The following is a 23,339-nucleotide window of genomic DNA, read 5'->3' as shown; positions in this document are numbered from 1 at the left end:
TTCTCACATTAGCTGATTGCGATAAAAATAAACCATTGTTGCCTAATTACCCATTATTCATTACACCTGTGTGTAGTATCTACTAAGAGCCATTTCCTTCAACCCAATAAAATACAAATGACAAAATACTATTTTGTATTTGAAATACAAATACATATTACATGTTTCAGAAATACCCATCCCTAGGAACAGGCAGATTACATCTTTATAGTTGGCCATATGATGACATACTTGGGTTAATACTGTATTTCAGCAGTTAGGGCACCAAAATGGCCAGCAGCGGCACTGTGTAGCCTGTCTTGACAAGTTTTGGGTTACAATATACAGGTAGTGGGCTCTCTGTTGATTTTAATGAGTAGGCCTAAGCCTAAAGTTACAGCATTTCTATCACAATTGACCAGACTTCGACCTTTTGTCTGCTTTTAACAAAATTCTGGCTATGATTGTTCCTTGTATTGCATCATGAGCCATCACTGCGCCTATTGCATTCTACTGTTGTTAGCCTTAAGCCTAGCTCAGTCATTATGTTATACCACATCGCCCTCCATTAGAAGTGCAATGAGCTGCATTGAGCATAATAAACTGCATTTAGAATTCCAAATCAAAAATATTTTGGTAAAAGTAACTTAAAAGTAATACAATAGTAGTGTAATGCCTTACAATTCAGAGACAGTAATATTATAATGTAACAAATTACTTTGAAATGACAGTAATAAGTAATACATAATACATTACGATTTTGAAGTAACTTGCCCAACACTGCATATTTAGTCATGATTGAGGTTTTTTCAACATTAAGTTATTTGCTGAGGGCCTGCTCATTGCAAAAGTCATATTTAACCCTCTAAGCATTGGTGCTATAAACCAAGAGATTGCTTCAGTTTAGTCAAATCATATACTAGGATAGACTAGGTAAGTAATCTCAATCAGTGGAGACCTGCTCGGCCCTGAATGAGAATTTAGTAGAACTTGAAAATCTAAAGCTGGTAGGCCTTGTGGACCTAAAAACTTAATCTATTCGGTCTCAGTTTCTCGAGGTCATTGAGTAGCCTGTCGGTACGAAAAAAATAAAATAAAAAAATTACCTCGAGACAGGAGCTACAATGCTACACTCTGGGGGCATGTTTACTCACGGTAATGTGTGTAGCACTGTAGCTGCCTGGCGGCTCTAGCTGTTTTTTTTTTCTGAACCGACAGTACTTGGTGACCTTGATGGCCGAAATTCTTCTTTAAACGGCCACACCTTATACTCAACAGGTCACATGCCTCAAGATAATAACAGACATCACACTGCAGGGTGACACATCAGAGGCAAAACTGTGAAGAAGGAAGTTCATTTTTTCTGCACTACAATGGTGTCTGAACAACCCTCCATTCCAGCAAGCACTGGTTTGAAATGTATAGCAAATTACATAACCTCAAACTCATGGCCAACTACCTGATCAGTCATGGTATGTTTGATAACTAGATATTCATGCAAATTAAAGTAAGAGAAACACATTTCTGAAAACAGCACAAGATGTTGCCTTTATTACATGTGTCATCAGAGAAAAAAAACAGGGCAGAAAGTAAACACAACAAAAATATAAATTAATGCAGGTTAAGATGCAAAAGACAAAAACAAACAAAACAAAAAAACATTAGCATAATTATTACAGTAGGCTCAGGATCTGCTGTAGGAAAAAGAGTGTGTGTGTAAAGGATGTTAAGCATGTAGATGTGTCTTCTTCCATCTTCACAACACCATTCCTCCACCCATAATCTCCATCCGCTGTTTAAAGCAGGGATATGACAGAGAGAGAGAGAGAGAGACGTGATCAAATTACTTGTGACAACCTGTAAGAGCATAGTTTTAGAACATTAGAATGTAAATGAGGAAAATAAAAATAAAACAGAATCCTACCTGGGGCGGTTCTATGAATGCCAACCAATCAGACGAGTGTGTCGGCAGGAGCCCCATTGACTGACACTTATAGATGGCCAATGCGGCACCCAGTAGGTTTCCCACGAGATACACCAGACCTTGCAACCACTGCTGACTAGAGCTCTCCAGCAGCTTAAAGGCTAAGCAGGAGGAAAGTAAAGAAAGAAAGAACGAAAGAAAGAAAGACATAGTTGAACATGCTATTTATAGGATGCCATTTATAGAATACAGAATGTCATTTCTTAAATACTGAAAACCTACTGTACATAACAATCTTTAGATACTTAGCCATATTTTGTGCAATTTCTCACAATTTCTTGTTAGACCGTGACAATCCTGATAGACATTAACATTAGCCATATTGACAACAACATTAATAACAGCCATGTGGAGGTGAGCTTAGGACCAGATTCACTGGCAGAGATGTAGCCAGACAATGCTACCGATGTCTGCAGTCCTACTCTGCTTCATTTTAAATCTAATCAGCCTTACGAGTAGCCTAGAAATCTAGACGCACCCTAGCGGCAGCAAATTACATTTGCTTCCAGGGCTAGTCTAGCAACTCTCCGTTGGCTTGTGAGCCCGAACAATTAAACTTCTATCCAAGGCCAATCAGGCCAATCAAATCGTGTATAGAGTCGTTAGGTGGGCTTAACATAATGATTGATGGCAGAGTTGCAACGGTTTGGCTTGAATTCCCTGCTACTTGAAAACAAAGAAGATGGATGTTGCTGTTGGCCAACAGTGTGACACGAGTTAAGCTTGTTTTAAGATGACAAAAGTTTGAACTAGCCAACTAGCTCCGCTGGTGGGAAAACGCATGGGACTCGGCGCTGTCCTATTGCTTGCAGAGGGAATTTGAAAGACAACCGATTATCCCGCCCCTCGGACTGAGCACTGCGAACGGTGAGTGCCCAGACCCTACATTTAAATGTGGGTCTGGCTCGTCAGGCTACCTTATGAGCACTTTAAAGGAGAAATCCAGCGATTATTCTCTGTTTCTCGAGGTCACAGAGTACTGTCGATACGAAAAAGCCCCCACAACGACTGTTTTTTATCTAGCTTGAGTTGCTGCAGCCAGCAGCTAAAGCAGCCAGGCAGTTACAGCGCTACACTCTGAGGGTATGTTCATGAGCCCCCATGTTCATGCTCCTTTAAATCGGCCAATGTGGATTATGACTAAATGGCATTAATGGGTGTGATGCTAGATAGGCCAGCACTCACTGGCAGAGATGGCCATGAGGGCTTGGATGGGCCTCCAGGCCATCATGCACACCATCATGATGGGGAAGATGGAGATGGTGTTCCCAGACATGTACATGATGAACAGGTTCATGGGGATCTGCTTCAGTGGGCCCAGGGCCACATCCCAGCACCTCTGCACAGAAAGAAAGGGAGAGAGAGAGAGATGTAGACAGGAAGAGAAGTACAGAAAGAGGCAGAAAAGAACAGAGGACAGAAGTGATTTGGGGTGAAGAGAGAGAGAGAGTGTATAAAAAACAGGTGAGAGATAGAAGGGAAAGAAAGGGGAAGGTGAAACATTCGTCATTAGATCAAATTAAGGACATGTTTAAAAAATAAAAAACACACACACACATATCTCTACATGACACATAAAATTACATGTTAATTTCAGGATGCTATAAATCTAAAGCACGTATACACCATTACAAAACCACTCTGGTTGTTACCTTTTCCACTAAGTTGCGGTCTGTCTCCTGGACACTGGTGTCAGGAACGGGCTTGTCGGAGTAGCCAATGGGGTACATGGCGTCCCCCTGGCCACCCTGCCGGTCACGACTCCTGAAGAAGATCAATGTCAGAGCATAAGCAGGACAGGACGTATTAATGGGCCATTTATAAAACAGAGAGTGTCTGAAGGTTAAATTCAACATGTAATGAAGTGTACTGAAGAAAGGTTTCTATTTCTGTGGTCTTGTAGCAGTGACCCCTTTCTGTAAACACTTAGTTTTCCTATTCAGTGTACAACGTTTAGGTCTTTTTTTCCGCCACCTCTCACAATAAAAGCGGACAAAAGCGTCTGCTAAATTAACCGTAAATGTAAATAAAAAGCCTCTTCCCAGAGAGCTTGGGCCTCACCGCATGTTGCCGAGGCTAAGCTCTAGAGCCCATTTCATCCTCCGGGCCCCAGCTCCACCTCTCGTAGACAACGCCCCTCCGCCCTGTCCACCTGGAGATGACATGACCTTCACTCACTCACTCAGCCAGTCAAGCAGCCAAGGGAACCTAGACCTGGATGATAGCAGATGGAGAGGACACGTGAGTTTGAGTCGGTCCACCGTACACAACAATCACACACGATCCATTAAATGAATGGTTTAGTCTTTTTCATGAATATATGTCAATATATAGGCTATATATCCCAATGGTATATAGGCCTATAATATGTTAGCTGGGTAAAACCGTAATGATTGTCCACGTTTGACACCATATCAGCACTCACAATCTAACCTCATAATCATTGTGGTGCCTCGTTGTTTTTAAGGGTGTCATGAACAAATAACAGAGGATGCCACTATGCTGACTAACGATCAAGTAAGCAATTAACGTTAACGTTTTTAACGTTTTAGCGCTAGCTAGCTAAAAGCTTGGGTGCGCTAACTGACAACCCTTCAAAACGGTGACGTTATTAAGACGTAACACTGTAAACTCAACTTTAACCCACTAATATCTACGTACATTCCCACCACTAATACTTACTTTATTCGACAGATGTGGCTTGAGAAAGTTAGTGTTCACCGACAGCTGAGAAAACACTTATTGTATGTGTGAATATCGTAGAGGAACCCACTACAGTGCGACTGTCCTTTTCCCTTTGACGCAGAGTGATGACGTAGTACAGCACTTCCTCTGCTTATTTGCTGTTCCCCAGATATGGTGCCGACTGTTTTTCTTTTGCTGCTTCATCTGTTTTCTTTCTGAATGATAGTCTATGCCACTGTGAAGTGTTTGAATGACGAGACACAAAAGTATTGGAAATAAACATAGGACTTTATGTCAAGTAGAATATACAGAAACATTTGTAAACACAATAATAATAATAATAAAAAAGTGCCATTTTTAATATACTCCATTGCCTTTAAACCAACAACAACAGTGCACAAATATCATGTTCATTTTAGTTTTATGATTTACAAATTACAAATGCTTGAATTTTTATCTCAAAATAAATACAAAAATATAACAAGGCTGCAGGCTTATGCTATTACTGCTTGTAACTATATACAAACTGATCTGAAGGAATGTGCAAAAAGGGAATTGTACTGCAACACTGGAACTGGCCTTGTGTTTATAACTGAAACTCACACCACTGCAGATAGGTGAGGCAAACTTTTCGGCGTAGCACATTTTTTAAGGCAGAGATGGAATGGTGTTTGTTTGTTTGTTTGTTTGTTTGTTTGTGTATGCGTCTCTGCATCTGTGTTTGCCTGTGTATTCATTTCACAGGTCACGTCGGATCTGTCCACAGCGGCACAAACACATAAGTGTGTGTTTGTGTGTCAGCATCACTTGTAGAGGCTGATCTGGGGGCAGTGGTACAGACACATGTAAGAGTCGCAGAGCAGCCGACGGACGGTGTCACGCAGGGAGGCGGGGTCCAGCCTGCTCAACTCCTCTTCGGATAGGCTGAGGTAGCGGCCTACCTCTGGACACGACCTCACTTGAGGCACATTGAAGCCATTCTCCCCACCTGGAGGAGGACAGAGGTGATGTGAATACCCGCAAATACACACACACACAAACACACACACACACACACACACACACAAAAACATAAACAAACACTAATGTCTATGAAATCATACAACAAGTAACTACAGGTTTGACAGAGAAAAAAAGTGACTGTCCTCAAAACAGTATTACAACAATATCAACAAATGCACTCAATGTTTTGGCCTCTGTGCTTTGCCTAGGTGTAAAACAATAATTTAGCATTTTATTGGTATTTTACAATTGCAGAATTGTATTTGTAAAAAAAATAATTTAATTTCTCAGGCGATCACCAACTCATTAATGGGTAGGACACTCCTGAAATGTCAGGATCTATGATGCCATAAAAGGCCGCTCACAGATACACTTTTTTTCACCTCAGGTGCTCAACTTGTATTGCGCAACTTTTAACACCCAACCGGGTCCATGTTAACAGGTACGCTAAAACAATGCAGGTGATGGTCAATCGACAATGTTTGTGCTGGCTAAAAAATCTTCCATGAGATGTGTGGCATATAGGCAATAGTCACACCAAATACTAAGAACATTCTAAGGACATGACCGCTGTATTTCTGAAGTATTTCTGATATGTTGCTGATTGGAACAAAGAGGAATGACTGAAGAACTTGTAGGAAATTGTTGCCCATTTTCTTCTCTATTATTGTGTTAAATGTTTCAAATGTAAAGCACTTTGAGCTGCATTCTGTGTATGAAAGGTGCTATACAAATAAAGCTTATTATTATTATTATTATTATTATTATTAATAGGCCTGTAGCCATTAGGCTACTTTATTACATCCACTTTATGACTAGAAGCCTGTATAAAAACGCATTGGGCTCAAAATTCCACGGCACACCTCTTTGCCTCACGGCACACCAGTTGAGAACCACTGTCCTATCAAAATGGTACAACTGACCATTGCCACGTGCATCACGTTTAGATGAGCAAGGTGCAAGGCGATAACCTGACTCTCGCCAGATGAATTTCGTTCCGCTAGCTCCACCTAGCTTCACTCACATCCATCTGGGACCTCTTCCATTGAGAGTGATTTCTGCACCAGAATTTATGGTACAGCCAATCAGGACGCAGGGCGGGAGTTTCATAGATGTGACATAGCGTAGAAGCGACTGTGAGACTGTTATCAGCGTCACGGGTTGGCTTCGATGTGAGTGGTTTAAGTAGCACGTCAATAGATGACGGACAAGTGGCTTATTCAATCATATGCAAGCATTTTTTGATTAGGCCCAGCCTACTGAAGCAACACTCCAATGGATTGATCCCAGATGGATGAGTGGAGCTAGGCGGAACAAATTTCATCTGGCGAGAGTCAGGTTAGCAAGGCGAGGCCCACAAAGTAAAAAATAGTTCAACTGATGAAGTCACGTTTTCTTTTTTTCAACAATGGGTCATTGTTTATCTGCCTGCCTTAGGTGAGTCAGGTGAAAATAGCGTGTCCGTGTGAGATCTGCCTTAGACTCAAGTATGTTTTGGCCATCTCACCCTCCCTGTCGGCCATGCTGTCGAAGAAGAGCCAGTCGGTGGGCAGCGGTCCGTGGCGCACGAAGCTGACGTAGTGGCTCGTTTCAATGCAGGTGACGGCGAAGAGCTCCAGCCGCTGCCGGCTGCCACCCAGTGGCCCCTCCCACTGCTCCGCCCAGGGGCCCTCGGGGACCCGCACACGCTCAGAGTGGTGCGACGCGCGCTTCTTATGCGTGTGCACCTGCCCGGGACACACAGGAGGGTTGAAAAGGTCAGTGTGTGTGTGTGTGTGTGTGTGTGGCAATGGCAATCTAGTATGACTCTAGTAAGGCCGTTTTAGTGGTATGTGTTTGTTTGTGTGAATGTGTTGATCAGCAGTAGGAAAGCATGTATACAGCAATTTATACTCAAATATTTAGCGCTCTATGTCTATAACTACCTACTCCGGAAGAGGGGCTTCATTCAGTTTATCAAGTATAGAGAAATAGTACAAATGGTGGCAGCCATTGCAGTTGGCACAGCTATAGACTCAGCAATTTGGATGGGTGCTGTACATAGCTTATTCAGTGGAGAGTTCCAGAAAATTAGGCACTCCCCGAGGTATGTTGTGTGTGTGTGTGTGTGTGTGTGTGTGTGTGTGTGTGTGTGTGTGTGTGTGTGTGTGTGTGTGTGTGTGTGTGTGTGTATGTATACCTGTGTATTGCAGGTGTGGCAGAACTGTTTGAGGCGGCCAGGCGTGATGTCCTGGTCCTCATAGCATTGCAGACACTCCCAATGGGCCAGCGACTGGCAGATGCTACACTGCCGCAGCGCTAAAGACACACACACACACACACACACACACACACACACACACACACACACACACACACACACACACACACACACACACACACACAAACAGCTGGATTTACAATCTACACATTCTAATTGACACAAAAGGGGCCTGTGCTTTAACACCACCCATAATGGCTTTAGTTCATGTACAAGACATTTTTCATGTTGTCGTGCACTTTGCTGGAGCCCCTCTTCAACACAGATGTTTCATTCAAAATGACTGAACAGAAAGGATTTACTGGGTGTAGTCCCTTCACTTGGTGAGCATCAGCTGAGCTGTGGAACCACAATGATTGTGCAACCCACATAAATTCATCACATCCTCACAACTCAAACCACCTTTAAGCTGCTTACTCATCTTCTAAGGTGTACAGTGTGTTCCTGCAATGGCCGAGTGAGGAATGAGGAAGTTTCAGAAAAGTCACTAAATCCACAGTTACCATAACATAATTTTGCTTATTGAGGTCACTGTAGGTCACTTTGGACAAAAGTGTCTGCCATATACTATAAACATAAACATATGCTATATGCTATATTATATATATATATATATATATATATATATATATATATATATACACACACACACACACACATACCACTATGTAGGTATGTAATATTGATGGTATAAAATGGGTATGGGGGGCACTGTATCACAGTGGCTGGCTACAGCGCTCATAACACATTCAGGTCCAAGTGCCCACAGTGACCCAGGTTCGAGTCCGGCCCAGGTAATTTCCTGATTCCACCCCTTTTCTCTCTCCCACTTGCTTCTTGTCACTCACTTCCAGTGTTGTGCCAGTTCACAGCTTTTCTGAACTAGTTCAAGTTCAGTTCATACATGCTCAAAGTGAGCAGTTCACGTTCAAAGTTCACAATTTTAATTCTGAACTAGTTCAAAGTTCAGTTCATTTGACTTTTTTCGTGAGATATTCAAATAAATACTTTTTTTCACATTACGAGCTAGAAATCACTATACGTTCTTTGAAGCTGCTCATTGTAGACATTTGCTCATGACACTGCAATTGTGGGTTTCTTACCAGGTGATGAAACTTGCAGCAGTACAGACAAGGTAGACCAGTCTCCGTGCCATCACTTCCACTAGCCATATTTTTTAAAATTGCAGCGCTTTCTCTCACTCTCCGCTCTGCTGCAATTCATCACGGTAACGTTGTGCGGAAGCCAGTATGCTATTCAACTATCTGACTACCGTATTCTCAGCCGGACACAACGTTGCCCGCAATGCATTGCGCACACAATGTCAAAACCATTTCTGTCTGGTGATACATGATTTAAGCGGCACCAGCGATAATACAGGAGGGAGGAACTTTCTCTCGTTGCGTTTCAAAAGAGAAAACAGATGTCACTTAGTTTTTAATGGAAAACAAATTCTAACGTTCATTTACAGTGATGTCTGCCGTTCATGACACATAATGTGAACTAATTCACGTTCAAGTTCTTTATTAAAAAATGTGTTGCGTTCAGTTCAACGTTCACGAAAAAATGAGCGTGTTCAATGAACGCGTTCTTTTGAACTTGTTCACGCACAACACTGCTCACTTCACTGTCCTATCAGATTAAAGGCATAAAAGCCCCAAAAAATATATTTAAAAAAAAAAAAAATCATAGAATGTATGAGTATGTCATCAGTGGCTATGTAGATGCTTACTCTCGTCCAGCAGGTCTGTGATGTCCAGGGTTAGTGATGGCAGGATGGCGTCGAACATCTTGAAGTCCTTCCCAAACCTGGGCATGAGCAGCGGCAGACAGGAGGGAGCCTGGAGAGAAATAGGGGAGGTGAGCCGTGGCTCCAACACGATACAAAAATAAACAAATAAACAAACAAACAAAAATACAAACAAAACGAAACTGGCCTACACTCAAACTGGTCTTTCAACTGCAAATTAGAACGATGCAAAAAAATAGATTATCTTAGTTATTTCTCTAGAGAGGATTTTCAGAGTTTAAATCTGTCACATGGTTATTTATCATGATGGATGATGAGCAATATGATATCCTTATCATATCATATCAGGAATTACAGCCAATAACCCACTTGGGCTGTTCGAAAAACAAAACTCATCATCCAATCAGATAGCGTTATTGGACAGGGACAGCGACACTCAGCCAATAAGAGTAAGAGTTACCTCAGCAAACTTGAGCCCTGAGTGGATGAAGGAGGCCTCCAGTAGCGCCTGCACACTGGCCACCCTCAGGTGACCGGCCGGAGGGGAGAGAGGGATGGGGGAGAGGGGGCCCGGAGAGAGGGATGGAGAGAGAGCAGGAGAGGATGGAGAGGGGGCCGTGGAGGGAGGGAAGAGCTGGTAGAGGTGACACTCCTGAGGCTGATGGTTCATTGACCTGAGAAAGAAAGGAAGGGAGAAAGTGAGTGAGCAGGTCAGTGGGTGAGAGGGTGAGGGAGGGAGAAAATGAACGAGCGAGTGAGAGCGAGAGAGCATGAAAGAGTCATGGAAAAACACAGTGAGAGACGGTAGGAGAGCAAGAGAGAAATGCGCATAAATCATGTCACACAAAAACACATGGAATGTCCAAGCTCTTACTCATTATGGGAGGAGGGAGGAGGGGGGGGGGCAGACAAAACCACCAAACAGGAAGAACAACGGAAAGACTCCAGCGATGAGGCAAGGTGAAGGTATGTGACAGTTCTGGATTACCTGATTCTCAGGAGAGGCTCCACCCGCAAGAGCTGGAAAAGCTTGTTGAGGAACTCCTCTGGGTCTGAAAGGAAAGCTGTGATTTTAACACACCTCGGGCCATAAACACACACGCCTAAACATACACCAATGCAAACACACACACACACACATATACAATGACAATGAAACAGGTTACCTTTCTCCTGATTGGTGAAGCCAGCATCTGTGGTTTCCGCCTCTAATAGTTTCCGTAAGGCCATGGTTTTACTGGCACACACATACCCATACCTGCAAATGCAGGGGCAAGATGTAAACACAAACAACACATGTGGTGCACAGCATATACGGCCTCCAAATGTCTCCACTTGGAGGTGTCCTGTTGCAATAGCACATTACCAATACTGACATTCACTAATTAAGGGTCAATAGCACATTGCCAATACTGACATTCACTAATTAAGGTTCAATAGCACATTACCAATACTGCCATTCACCTAATTAAGGTTCAATAGCACATTGCCAATACTGACATTCAGTCCTGTTACAATAGCACATTACCAATACTGACATTCACTAATTAAGGTTCAATAGCACATTACCAACACTGCCATTCCCTAATTAAGGTTCAATAGCACATTGCCAATACTGACATTCAGTCCTGTTGCAATAGCTCATTACCAATACTGACATTTAGTAGGTGCAAAATCTACAAATCCAATCCACTGAAGATTTAACTTAACTTAATTTGGTCTCAGTACGAACACAAAAATCTCTCTCACTCTCTTTCTTTCTCTCTCTCTCTCTCTCTCTCTCTCTCTGTGTGTGTGAGAGAGACGGAGAAAGAGAGAGACATTACTGGTATGTATGTATATACTGTATGCATGCTCAAACAACACACAGACATATGCATATACAAACCACACACACAAACACACACAGATGCATGCATTCATGCATAGTCAAACCACACACACACATACACACACACACACACACACTCATGCATAGTCAAACCACACACACACACACAGAAACACACTGATGCATTCATGCATACTCAAACCACACACACACACCTGCGCAGGGGGTTGACAATTTCACAGCGTAGTAGGTCCTGAGCTGTGCGACTGTGGGCGCCATCCTGCAGCCTCGGGGGACAGAAGAGCACGGAGTCTGCAGAACTACAGCAGGAGAACAGACTAGAGAGAGGGAGAGAGAGAGAGGGAGAGAGAGAGGGAGAGAAGGAGAAAAAGAAAGAGAGCGAGAGGGGAGAGAGGGCGAAAGAGAGAGAGAGAGAAAGAGGAGAGAGAGAGAGAGCGTGAGAGAGCGAGAGAGAGAGAGCGCAAGAGAGAAAGAGAAGGAGAGAAAGAGAGATAGATAGATAGATAGAGTTTAAATGTTTTGCTTTGGCAATACAAAAAATAGTTGTCACACTAATAAAACTCACTTGAAATTAACTGAATTAAATGTTATGTCATTGAACTGAACTGAGAGAGAGATATGCTGATCACACCAGATACAAAGCTGTTTTAATGTGTAAAAGGTAAGTAAAAAGAGAGAGGGTTGAAGTAGCATAAGCTCAGAGAGAGAGAGAGAGAGAGATAAATGAGGGAGACTGATGGGTGGAGAGGGTGGAGTCAGAAGATTTCCAACCATCTGCATGTGCTTGTGTGCGATGTGCTTAGTTATTATGTGTGAGAGAAAGAAATGAGTCTGTGTGTGTGTGTGTTTTATTTTTTTACCTGAAGAGAGTGGCGTCCAGGTAGCAGGAGTTGAGGTGTCCCTGGATGCCCTTCTTCCAGCCATGGTAGTGTTGTCTGGCCTCTGGGCCGGATACTGGCGGGGTGTGCTCCTCGACACGCTCACTGCCCCACTCTGCAAACGCTAGCAGACACACAACAAACCAACATACATGAGCCTCACAAAGTCCAAAGCGCACGAAATATGATATGAGTTGAAGATGCTCTCTGGTGTAGGGAATACTGAAATTTGAAGAGAAAAAGAAAAGCTGGAAACATATAAAACATTTTCATTCTAATGGCATTCATGATGACATTTTACACATGGAAGTGAGCCATGTAGCAACCCACGCATAGCAGCACAAAGACACACGTGCTGGCCCACCACACACACTCCGTCTCTCTGTCTGTCTGGCTTGCAACATCATCAAATGAAATGGCAGTGGTAACATACAACCCAGAAACACAGTCTCTCACACACCACACACACACACACACACACTTCTTACACACACACACACCACACACACACACACACACTTCTTACACACACACACACACACACACACACTTCTTACACACAAACACACACACACACACACTTCTTACACACACACACACACACACACTTCTTACACACAAACACACACACACACACACTTCTTACACACACACACACACACTTCTTACACACACACACACACACACACACTTCTTACACACACACACACACACAGCAATATTACAATCACAGTTAAAGGGCCATGTTCAGTCCCCTCATTTCTTTCTTTCACACACCGATGGAGTTGCAGCGTTCCACCTGGTTGATTCGCGTCTCGGGGGCGGGGAACCTGGAGTCCCGTCTACAGCTGCGCAGCTTCACAAACAGGCCCTTATTGGGCGGGCACCGGAAGTAGCGATCGCCAAGGTAACTGCCATCTGTGCCCGCCGTTATCTCCTGGTCCTGAGAGAGAGACAGAGAGGGAGAGAGGGAGAGATAAATTCATAAACGGATCCATAAAGGCACATTAAAGTGTAACTCCAGAGTAAAAACAACCTAGGGTTTGTATGGTAGTTAACAACTTCAAACTTTTGATTGAGAGCAACATTTTGTTAATTGGTGGTGTTTTGAGCAAGACCGATTATTTGCATCATCACTGCATGGGCTTTACTCTGGAGTTACACTTTTAAGAATTTGCCATGTCATACTGCATGACCTGCACTGCGTGGTTTTTCTTATCTGTGTTTGCATGGTTTGTTTTCTACTGCATGCACTGCACCGTTGGTAGGGGAAACTACCGACGAGAAACAAAGTCCAAAACTACGACCACAAAACAGGATACTCACATACCGAATACAGAGAGTAATGTAAGGATGATTCATCTCTGAAACACAGTGGTATAATATATTCCACTGTGTTCATGTATGACTGTAAGGTAACTTACTTACACAACCCTAGGTCAAAATAAAGGCCAAGAGGTGCACACACACTCTGAATATACAGACTATGATACATGATGATATAAGACACAACTCTACATGTAGTGTAGGCCTAGTAATACGGTGAATGATGCAATCATATAATGCACCTGAAGACAACCATAAAATGGAGTCCTATGATGGAATTGATTCTTATGATTTAAAAAGTGACTGAGTAACTTTCTTACCATATTGATACGTTGTAATTGAGGATTGTTATGATACACATGTAATTGCATGCCAATTAGAAATGTGCTATTGCTTGCTGCTTCGCGTGATGCAATCTAATGCGTACCAGCTCTACTCCAGCGACGAGCTGAGAAATGCCGCGGATGCGTCCGATCCAGCGGATGACTCCGTACTGCGCAGGCTCGTTCACCTCCACCATGGACCCCAGCTCCAGCCCCAGCCCCGGCCCCGTGTCCGCCTCCTCCGCCTCAAACTCTGCCTCCTCCGGCTGCGGAGGGGAGGGTGGGCGCGGGAGGCCGTTGGAGCTCGAGCGGGATTGGTCCGTGCTGGGGTAAAGTGGCATGGGCGGCGGCCTGACGGAGGGCTTGAGGTTGGCGGGGGGAGGGGGTGGCGGGGATTTCGGGGCAACGCTCGGGGGCGAGGCGGCCATCTTTGCCGGGGGCTGAAGAGGTACTTTACTATGGTAAGGAGGAGGGGACGACGCAGTGACTGGGAGATTTGGCGAGGTGGGTTTAGGGGCAGTTACAGGCTTTAAGGACATTTTGGGGAAGGGGGGCAGCACAGGCACCAGGGCAGGTTTTGGGGGGGGCAGGGAAGGGGGCATCAGGGCGGGTCTGGGGTTCACAACTGGAGGGGGGGACTTCTGGGGTCTGGTTTCCACTGAGAGGTGTAGAGGTGAAGAGAAGAGAGAGAGAAAGAGATGTTGTATTAAAGTCTACACTCTGATTTATTGTGATACTTCTGATGCTTAGTTAATTATTCTGAATATAAATATGACAGAGAGTCAGTCATGATCACGATTAAAGAGGAATACAGACTAAATATGAATATGCAAACAAGTCAGACTTAAAGTAAGGAGAGGGTGAGGCTACAGAAGTGTAGTGGACACGATGTCAGGAAGTAACTCTTCCTGTTCACTTTTTTACAATTTATTTAAACCTATTTATACCATTTAATACCCATGAAATTTGGTGGGAAAAAAAACACACTCACTCACTTCCTCTGGAATGAATAGCGATTACCAAAACAATCGGACACAATGCACGCCTTGAAATGGACAAGGAAATTTCAGAGCTGGCACCTGCGTGGTGCATTTTTGGCAGAAGTTGACTTGTTTTCACACAAAAAAAAAGCAACCAGCCAAAAAGGTCTTTTGTCTTTCCGTGAATAAGGTGCACGGAGCCAGGGGAATTCTACTCTAAGATCAACATCCTGCTATGCACTACACAGCCGAGATATACGAGGAGTATAAACAGACACAAGTCCAGCACTGTGAGGGCTGAGAGAGACTAGTGCAGAGGTTTCTCGGATAGAGAATAAAGTAGTGGTCCAAGAGGGCTGACCCATGAACTTTACTGGTAAACTGTACTGGTACACACCATCTGGACATACAAGAGATCAGGACGAGAAGTGGTAGGAGGAAGAGAGAAGCTGTGTGTGGAACGGGAGTTTACCTGGAGTGACTTTGGACAGGGGGAGGAGATGACCGTAATGAGGAGAAGGGAGGGAGCACAGCTTATGGTTGTTATACGTGCCATCCCACGAACCCACCGGGTTGTCCTGCACACACACACACGCACACACGCACGCACACACACACACACACACACACACACACACGTCAATGCTAATGCTCTAGGAGAAATAAATGGCACAGCCATAGAAAGTCAAAAACGCATAACCACAAACACAAACATACAAGCTGAACTAACTTGAACTCAAAACATCATTCAAACAACACCAGCACTATGAGTCTTCCAAGGCGGCATCCATTCTCAGGCAGACCTGACACAGGAAAAAAAAAACCCAGCAAAAACAAAACAGAAAAAATCCCCAGCTTTCACATGCATTCATTTCAGCATACACACACACCCACATACACCAAACATTCTGCAACACAAACACACACACAAAAATACTCACATATACATACATAAACACACATAGTATCTGTTAGACAAATGCAAACACTAACTATGTACCAAACACAGACTTATGTAAATATGATAGGCCAAAGGTGAAAAACATTTTGTCTTTCAAATGTACAAACAATCACACACACACACACACGCGCACACACACACACACACACACAGAGAGAGAGATACATGTATGAAAGGCTAATGATTAAAACACATTTAGTCTCTCTATCTCTCAAACAAGCACACGCACACGCTCACACACAACCTTGCCTCTCTTCACACTCACCAGAATCAAGCCCACATACAGTCCTCCAGGGGTCCTGCCAGGAAGGGCCCCACAGAACGCCACCTTCCCCGTCTGCGTGACCTCGTCTTGGGTGAAAATCACCCGCTGGCCCTGCGGCAGCAGTGGCGGAGCCGGAGCCGGGATAGACTCCGCCGTGCGAGGCAGGACGCTCACCGGCTGCTGGACGCCGGCGGCGGGACCGCCAACGGGGTTGTGCGGGACGCCAGCTGTGTGAGACGGGTAGCGTTCGGCGTCGGTCTCGTGCGAGGAGCGCCGCAGGGTGAGCTGGCTGGCTGAGACGAAGAGTGCGCACGCCTCAGGGCAGGTGAAGAGCTGGTGGCCCTTGTAGGAGCCGTTGCTGAAGCCCTTCCCTGCTGCCCGACCCTACAAGAGGGAAGAGAGAGGAGAGAGAATTTGATTTTAATATCATTTTTTTTTTTTTTTTTTTTTTTACATTTTCCCTTGTGGTATAATTTCAATCACACCCTTTAATTGAGTGGACCGTGGAGACAGGAAGTGAAGTTGGAGAGAGATAGGGATGGGACTGGGAAATGACCTCGATCCCCGCACATGCACAGCCCCGAAGAATTCCCATGATTGAAATGTCACACTGAATGAAACACACCTAAATGAAACAGTTACATTTGCATTTACACTTATTCATTTAGCCGACACTTCTTTCCAAAGCGACTTACATATGTCAATTATATTGCTTGATGGTTTTTTGGGCCCCCACCGTTGACTTCAAGGCAGTGCTGCCACACGGTGGGGGCTCAAAAGACCATAGATCAACTTTATTACAAGGGCCACTGACCCCGGAGCAACTAGTGGTTAAGTGCCTTGTTCAAGGGCACAACGGTGGAACCCACAACTTTTCAGACTACTGCATGCTAGCCCAGCTCCACTACCACACATCACAATTGAAACAGCACTTGGACAGAATGACTGTAAGAACACAAACCAATTACCCTGTATGCATCATTTCAGCCAACACCTACCTTAAGCTGTACCCCAAAGAACACGGCTGAACTCCCTCCAGTAAGGGGTCCCCTGTATCGAAGCTCTGCCTCAGCCAAGTCTTGGTTCATTACCACAGTTACAGGTGATCCCAAAGGCAGGAGAGCCAGGCGCTGCAGCCGATGGGGTTTGCTGAAAAGTTTAAGTCGGGCCTCCGGCTCTGTAACTGGCTCCAAAAGGCCGGCCTGGTCCGGGGGTATCTCAATTAGAACGCGCCTGTCAATCTTGACCATCCCGCCGTTGTCTAGTACCTGGGATACAGGTAGATAAAAATGGAAAAGAAAGACTATTTGTGGTTGAAGGAAGCACTTCACAAATACAGAGGCAGCTCCCAACCTATGCTAGGCTATGTTTTGGAACAGGAGTGATTGAGTGTGTTTAAATGTGGGTATGTTTTGGAACAGGGCAATGAGTGAGTGAGTGAGTGTCTTGTACACAAAGAATGAGTGGCCAGTGGCCACAATCTAGAATAGGCTAAAGAGATGCTTAAGAGATCAGAGTGCAGGGGTGTGTGCGGGTATGGAAGAGAACAAGCCTCTTACTTTAACCCACAACTGCTCCACTTTTCCATTCTTTTCCAGGCTTTCTTGCTCCTGGCACAAGTACCCCCGTAGCACCCGAATGGTTCCATCCAGGTGGTCCTGAATCTTCATATCGGACGCCACCAGAAACATTTTTGGGGGACGCCGTCTTCTGCTTTGGTTACGTGTGACTCCGGACATAGTGAATTGGCGATGGACGGACTCACTGTAGCGTATAAACAAGTTAAAGAGTTAAATAAAGATAGTAAGGAGAAGTAGCCTATTGCTGAGACCAGCAGTTCATGGGTTAGGCTAGTCTATCAGTGCAAGGATGTTTGTTGACGACATAAGCATTCTATGGAACATCAACACCTGCCATCAGTCAGTCCCATAGGTCAGTCCATAGCCATAGCAGCTAAAATGCATCATCCACACATCAGAACTCTGTGACAAAGTATTTCGACAGAAGAAGTGTTCAAAGTAGCCTAGGCTACCACCTATATTTTCTATGACGAAGGCAACTACAACAAAAGTAGTTGCGCAACTTAACGACAGCCTACTTTGAACGAATATCAGTGTGTTTATGAAGAAGCGAATTAGGCTATGTTATTTCCTTGTTCTCTGTCTGGCGATTTTAGTCTACTAACTAACTGACTAGGTTGGCAACGTGAAATCGAAATAGCCTAGTTCCTAGACTTCACCAATTAAACAATCCAAAGATGAAAAGTAAAGGTAAAGTTATTGCAGCCAACTTACCGATAATGACATCTCAGAGTTAAAAACTTTGACACCACGTCGCGCAGAAAACAAAGCTATCTCACGCCCAAAAGCAGGAAATGACTATACTGACGCCACAAATATCCAATGAAATAAAAGAAAAGTTTGCTATCTTGTCTTGCGGACCAATCAAAGCTCCTTTTGGGCGTGGTTAAACATTGAGGGAAATTCCATTGCACACGCTGCATGTGTGCCGAGAACTTCCGAGGGCTAAATGACTGTACAACCGAGAGGGCCTACCCGTCACCATCTTACAGAAATTACTATTTTACGCAACCTCTGTCGCACCTTTGTCTCAGACGCACATTGTGCGTTTGAAATGGCATGAATTATACACCAACGCAAACACACAAAACTGTCAGAAGTAGCCTAGGCTTCACTTTATTTTACACAGTGCAGATTTAATTCCTATTGCATATTTAAATGTTGCCCAAACGGACATAGACAAAACTCTAACAAACATGTATGCTATACATGAATATATATTATTAAAATAGTGCATTCAAGCATTTTTAAAACTGGCAACCAGTGCAGTCTCCATAAACAACATACATAAGGCAGCTTGAGGGTTCAACTGACTTCATGCTCCTTTTTTGAAAAAATAAAAATAAAATAAATAAAAATAGTAGAGGACACAAATGTTTTTCTTGTAATGGTGTGACAACATAATTATTAAACAGGATGAAGATGAGATGTTGACCTGATCCATAATTAATGAACACAACAGCTAAAGTCCTGGTTGACATTATGTGGTCTGAAACATATCATTCATATGACACATAGGCTACATATTAATAGACATGAGTTAATAGGACAGCTTTGTGGTAAGGAGTCATTGGTATACCCAGTTCTTTGGTTAGGTAGTGATTGTGGTATAGACCGTGTAAACTCTCCTTCATGTCTTTAGCCACAGCTGACTCTGATGTGACGTGATGAGTCATCATCACCTGCATTGTGGTCCATGGGACCTGTGACTTGTGAATTGCAGACAATTGACTGAGAAGCGACAGAGAGGGGAGATGTGATCAGTGTCAATAATAACATGATGTGTTTTGGAATGGAAGGGGGAGTCTGTGGTTCAGGAAGTGTGAGGTGAAGTGAAGTTTGCTGTTCTCATTCACCATCTTCATAAACTCATACGTGTGTTTCCATACGCGTGACATTTCCAGATTCTACATGGCAGTGCTCATTGTGGTCTGTAGTGTATGCCCATATATGGGTTCATATGGGAATGAGCTTAACCAGCTCTTTAGATCAACTGTACATCTTTCTCCCAACAAAGTGCTTGATGATGGGCTGTGTATGTGTGTGTATGTGTGTGTGTGTGTGTGTGTGTGTGTGTCTGTGTGGAGTGTTCCCTCCATAGAAAGTCATGCACCACTTTGGACCTCTTCTTCTGTGAGCACCTGGGGAGAGTTGTGAGACTGACCCTCCCTGACCCTGCAGTGACCATTAAGAGTGCTCATGGTTGATGAAATAGGTGGTCAGCTCTCCCTTTCCCTTCACAGTGATGACTCCTCTCAGAGTTACACTGAAGCCCAGTGACTCCGCTACCTTCTTGGTCTCCTCTGTAATCTGCAAAGACGGAAGGGAAAAGCTTTATCTTTGTTTTCCTTCTCTCTTTCTTTATATTTATTGAATTATTTCTGTCCCTCTCTCCCATACACATACAATTTCATTTTATACAGTTTTTTTCCCTCCACAAAATTTGAATCAATACAATATCTTCTATGATCAAAGACACATACAAATAGCATTTTTAAATCGTTATTTACAGTATCGTCTACAGAAACCCATTGGTCAAATAACAATGCGCAATTAATCATAAATTAGCATGAACATGAATAATTTTGGGCTAAACTACACACACACACACACACACACACACACACACACACACACACACACACACAAACACACACACACACACACACACACACTTTCTCCCTCACCTGTATCTTGTCCAGTTCTCCAGTGCTGTCCATTCTGCTGGCCACGTTCACAGTGTTGCCCCAGATATCATACTGAGGTTTATGTGCTCCAATCACACCCGCAATCACAGGTCCATGGTTTATTCCTGCACAGAGAGGACACAAATCACAGATTTGTGTGTGGGTATGTATTAGAGGGGGATTATAAAACATTTTAGATGTAATATACTTTTGACAAAAAAAAAGAAAAACTTAACTTTGCACATACATTTTTCAGCTTATTTTCTGATAAATGCAGAAAGCCGTTTTACAGAAACACTGCTCTGCAGCAAAATATAACTATGATTTAATAATAAAATTTAAATAATGTAATGAATACTATAATATATTAACATCACTATACATAAACTGACGCAGCAGAGGAGATGTGCATACCAATTCTGAGCTTGAAGTTCTGGAAGGAGTGAGAGTTGATGTTCTCCAACTTTCTCATGAGGGCCATGGCGAACTCAATCATGCTGCGGACATGGTTGTAGGATATGTTACATTCCTGCAGGGGGCGACACATCCCACACAAATCAGATGTTGACACAACAGAAGCATGCAGGGGCTCATACAGCAGACACTTCCTGACATGAAACCGAAGTGGCTTGTGTCTCCACTACTGCACGATAATATTCTTCTGCAGCTGACCAAATTTGCCAACAGTCCCAAATATCGTTCCCTAAGTACAACAGAACTATAAAGATGACATTTCTCACATATGTATTTGGTAGATTATATGTTGATGTTAACAATCTCAGTCATATGTAAATTGTAGAATGTTTGCCTTCTTTACCAAGTTCTATCTCAGTCTCAATCTGTGCTAGAGTCATTGCTCTAGCAGACAAAGCCTCAGGTCTAACTCTCCCTGAGCACTTGAGCCCTCAAAACAGCCCTAATTATAAAGACAAAGCCTCAGGTCTAACTCTCCCTGAGCACTTGTGCCCTCCACAACTCTCTTGGGCAGCCTGGAAAGGCGTCTCAAAGTAACAGGTCTGCTTAAGCGCAAGCTGGGCTTCGGGTATTACTTATCTTACTTATTCATTTGGCTGACGCTTTCATCCAAAGCGACTATACATACGTCGATTATTACAGAAGGCAGTCTCCCCAGAGCAACTCATGGTAAAGTGCCTTGCTCAAGGGCACAATGTTGGCATCGAACCTACTTTTGGCTAATGCATTCTAGCTCAGCTCCTACCACTGCCCAGGGTAGTACCTTCGCCCGCTTTTACAGTCTGGACGTTAATAGTACATCAGTAGCCTGCTCCGTGTTCTCAGTGTAGTGCCTGTGAGTAGCCCTCAAGTCCACCATTGATTGGACGCCACGTCCCACCACGTTCAGATGCCTGCACCTGTCAGTGACCTGCTCACCTGTCTCTCCTCTCCTTTGCTTGGTTTGGTGAGACCAGCAGCCGCCATGTAAGTGCTGCCCACTGTCTTTATCTTCTCCACGGCGTGGAACTTTGGCTTGGATAGCAGCTGGCATGGGGAGGGGAGGGGAGGGAACGAGAGAGAGAGAGAGAGAGAGAGAGAGAGAGGGAGGGAGGGAAAAGGGAGACTTTGAAAACCTTTTATTTAAAACACAATTTTTAAAAATAAGAGAGGTGCATGAAGAGAAAGATAACAAAGAAAAGAAAAGTATGAAAGAAAGAAATTCACTGCTTCAGGGAGACTGATATCACTGAGACGTCTTTGAATACGCAAAGGAAAAACTTTGTATTCAGAACATTACCATACCATACACACTCAGCTAGTACCTCATCAAAGTCCACGATGATCTCGTTTAGGAAGCGTAAACACTCTAGGCCGTCGTGGTTCACACTGCTCTCTGTGTAAAATGCCTTGAAATCTGGCACCGAGGCGAACATCACACATACACACTCGCATGACTTGCTGTACAAGTACTGTGGGATAAAACATGACAACACACACATACACAATGCAATATGACTAACTGTTCGTCAGCACAAACACAACCACAACACCTATAATTGGGCGGGACTCTCCAGGTGAACCTTTTCATAAGGTCATACTTGCATGTTCTTGTAGCCAATCTATTTGAAGTGCAAATATCAATGACAACACCACTGATAACGCCTCAAAACAGCCCTAATTATAAAAACATCTATATCCTTTATGTTAATGAGGTAATTCTGTCTAAAAGCCTTTGTGCATGTTGACAAACGACAAACTGCATTAAGCTTTGCGGAGTGTTGGAATTCCTTTGTATTATGTAAGACATGGGCTTTCCAAGTCAGGCGAGATCATGCCACCAAGCAATAGGAGTGCATGTCTGCAACCAACCAAAATGTCAGCGGCTCAATGTGGCGCCCAAAAGACTGGTATTCCCCTTCCCTTACAATCTGCCTATAAGAGCACTTTTTACCGTCGCAAGTTTCCTTAGAGCTGAAGCCTGCGATTTGTGTCAAACACATTTTTTGTTGGTTTGAGCAAATTGCTCCTCACATTGTGTGATAAAAAAAAAAGAAAACGCTCTGCCACTGTCAAAGCTCTGTAAATGGTAAACAAATAGGCTATGTTTACATTACAAGCCTCATTCTTTAAATTATTTTTTTTTATCTTGCTAGATCAGATTTGCAAATCTTGTTGGTTCACATTTGGAATTACAAGTGACCTTTATTTAAAGGAACCATATGTAAGATTGTGGCCAAAACTGGTACTGCAATCACTTTCAAATTACTGTAGAGCGGTGTATCCCCTTGCCCTCCCCCAGACCTGAGGTTGCCAACCCGGATGCTGAAACACTACTGACTTTGCGATTAGTGGATAGGTGGAGGGTGGCGCA

General features: G+C 43.7%; 3 protein-coding genes across 5 annotated transcripts in view; all 3 read right to left on the bottom strand.

Annotated features, from left to right (window-relative positions):
* Window positions 1-1,500: 1,500 nt before the first annotated feature.
* On the bottom strand, window positions 1,501-4,790 carry LOC143127322 (ER membrane protein complex subunit 4). Its single transcript, XM_076288743.1, has 6 exons — window positions 4,646-4,790; window positions 4,025-4,177; window positions 3,616-3,727; window positions 3,149-3,302; window positions 1,904-2,064; window positions 1,501-1,771 (listed from the first exon to the last, which is right to left on the bottom strand). The coding sequence occupies exons 2-6, from the start codon at window positions 4,126-4,128 to the stop codon at window positions 1,736-1,738; spliced, it is 567 nt and encodes a 188-aa protein (XP_076144858.1). The 5' UTR covers window positions 4,129-4,177; window positions 4,646-4,790; the 3' UTR covers window positions 1,501-1,735.
* A 127-nt stretch (window positions 4,791-4,917) lies between these two features.
* LOC143127029 (ubiquitin carboxyl-terminal hydrolase CYLD-like) lies at window positions 4,918-18,595 on the bottom strand. The gene is made up of 16 exons (XM_076288332.1): window positions 18,540-18,595; window positions 17,805-18,009; window positions 17,244-17,513; window positions 16,246-16,629; window positions 15,492-15,597; window positions 14,144-14,697; window positions 13,168-13,333; window positions 12,373-12,514; window positions 11,707-11,829; window positions 10,827-10,918; window positions 10,649-10,712; window positions 10,121-10,334; window positions 9,643-9,751; window positions 7,830-7,948; window positions 7,158-7,377; window positions 4,918-5,636 (listed from the first exon to the last, which is right to left on the bottom strand). Exons 2-16 carry the CDS (start codon window positions 17,982-17,984, stop codon window positions 5,452-5,454), a joined length of 2,928 nt encoding a protein of 975 aa, XP_076144447.1. The 5' UTR covers window positions 17,985-18,009; window positions 18,540-18,595; the 3' UTR covers window positions 4,918-5,451.
* Window positions 18,596-19,047: 452 nt separating this feature from the next.
* Window positions 19,048-23,339, bottom strand: part of LOC143127317 (adenylate cyclase type 4-like) — a 27,150-nt gene continuing 22,858 nt past the window's right edge. For 2 of the 3 annotated variants that reach the window (XM_076288737.1, XM_076288738.1), the window contains exons 22-26: window positions 22,291-22,437; window positions 21,905-22,012; window positions 20,927-21,041; window positions 20,513-20,637; window positions 19,048-20,135 (exon numbers count right to left, since the gene is read on the bottom strand). In XM_076288737.1, coding sequence (XP_076144852.1) covers window positions 20,013-20,135; window positions 20,513-20,637; window positions 20,927-21,041; window positions 21,905-22,012; window positions 22,291-22,437 — 618 coding nt within the window. In that variant the 3' untranslated portion in view covers window positions 19,048-20,012. The remainder of the gene's footprint in view (window positions 20,136-20,512; window positions 20,638-20,926; window positions 21,042-21,904; window positions 22,013-22,290; window positions 22,438-23,339) is intronic. The other variant, XM_076288739.1, reaches the window with a different exon arrangement.

This window comes from Alosa pseudoharengus, unplaced genomic scaffold, assembly GCF_046254945.1.
Source record: "Alosa pseudoharengus isolate Yale_2024_CS ecotype anadromous, Long Island Sound unplaced genomic scaffold, YU_APseudo_1.1 YU_APseudo_1.1_scf_17, whole genome shotgun sequence".
Lineage (NCBI taxonomy): Eukaryota > Metazoa > Chordata > Actinopteri > Clupeiformes > Clupeidae > Alosa > Alosa pseudoharengus.
The sequence above is the reverse complement of the archived record's forward strand: the minus strand, read 5'-3'. Positions and strand labels throughout refer to the sequence as shown.

Excerpts from the sequence above, each read along its gene's own strand:
- LOC143127322 (XM_076288743.1), bottom strand. The coding sequence starts at position 4,128 with ATGTCATCTCCAGGTGGACAGGGCGGAGGGGCGTTGTCTACGAGAGGT. Across the intron at positions 3,728-4,024 it reads CTTAGCCTCGGCAACATGCG|GAGTCGTGACCGGCAGGGTG; the intron begins GTGAGGCCCAAG and ends GATCTTCTTCAG. Across the intron at positions 1,772-1,903 it reads CATTCATAGAACCGCCCCAG|CGGATGGAGATTATGGGTGG; the intron begins GTAGGATTCTGT and ends TGCTTTAAACAG.
- LOC143127029 (XM_076288332.1), bottom strand. The coding sequence starts at position 17,984 with ATGTCCGGAGTCACACGTAACCAAAGCAGAAGACGGCGTCCCCCAAAA. Across the intron at positions 17,514-17,804 it reads TGGAGCAGTTGTGGGTTAAA|GTACTAGACAACGGCGGGAT; the intron begins GTAAGAGGCTTG and ends CCTGTATCCCAG. Across the intron at positions 13,334-14,143 it reads TCGTCGCTGGAGTAGAGCTG|GACCAGGAGATAACGGCGGG; the intron begins GTACGCATTAGA and ends TCTCTCTCTCAG.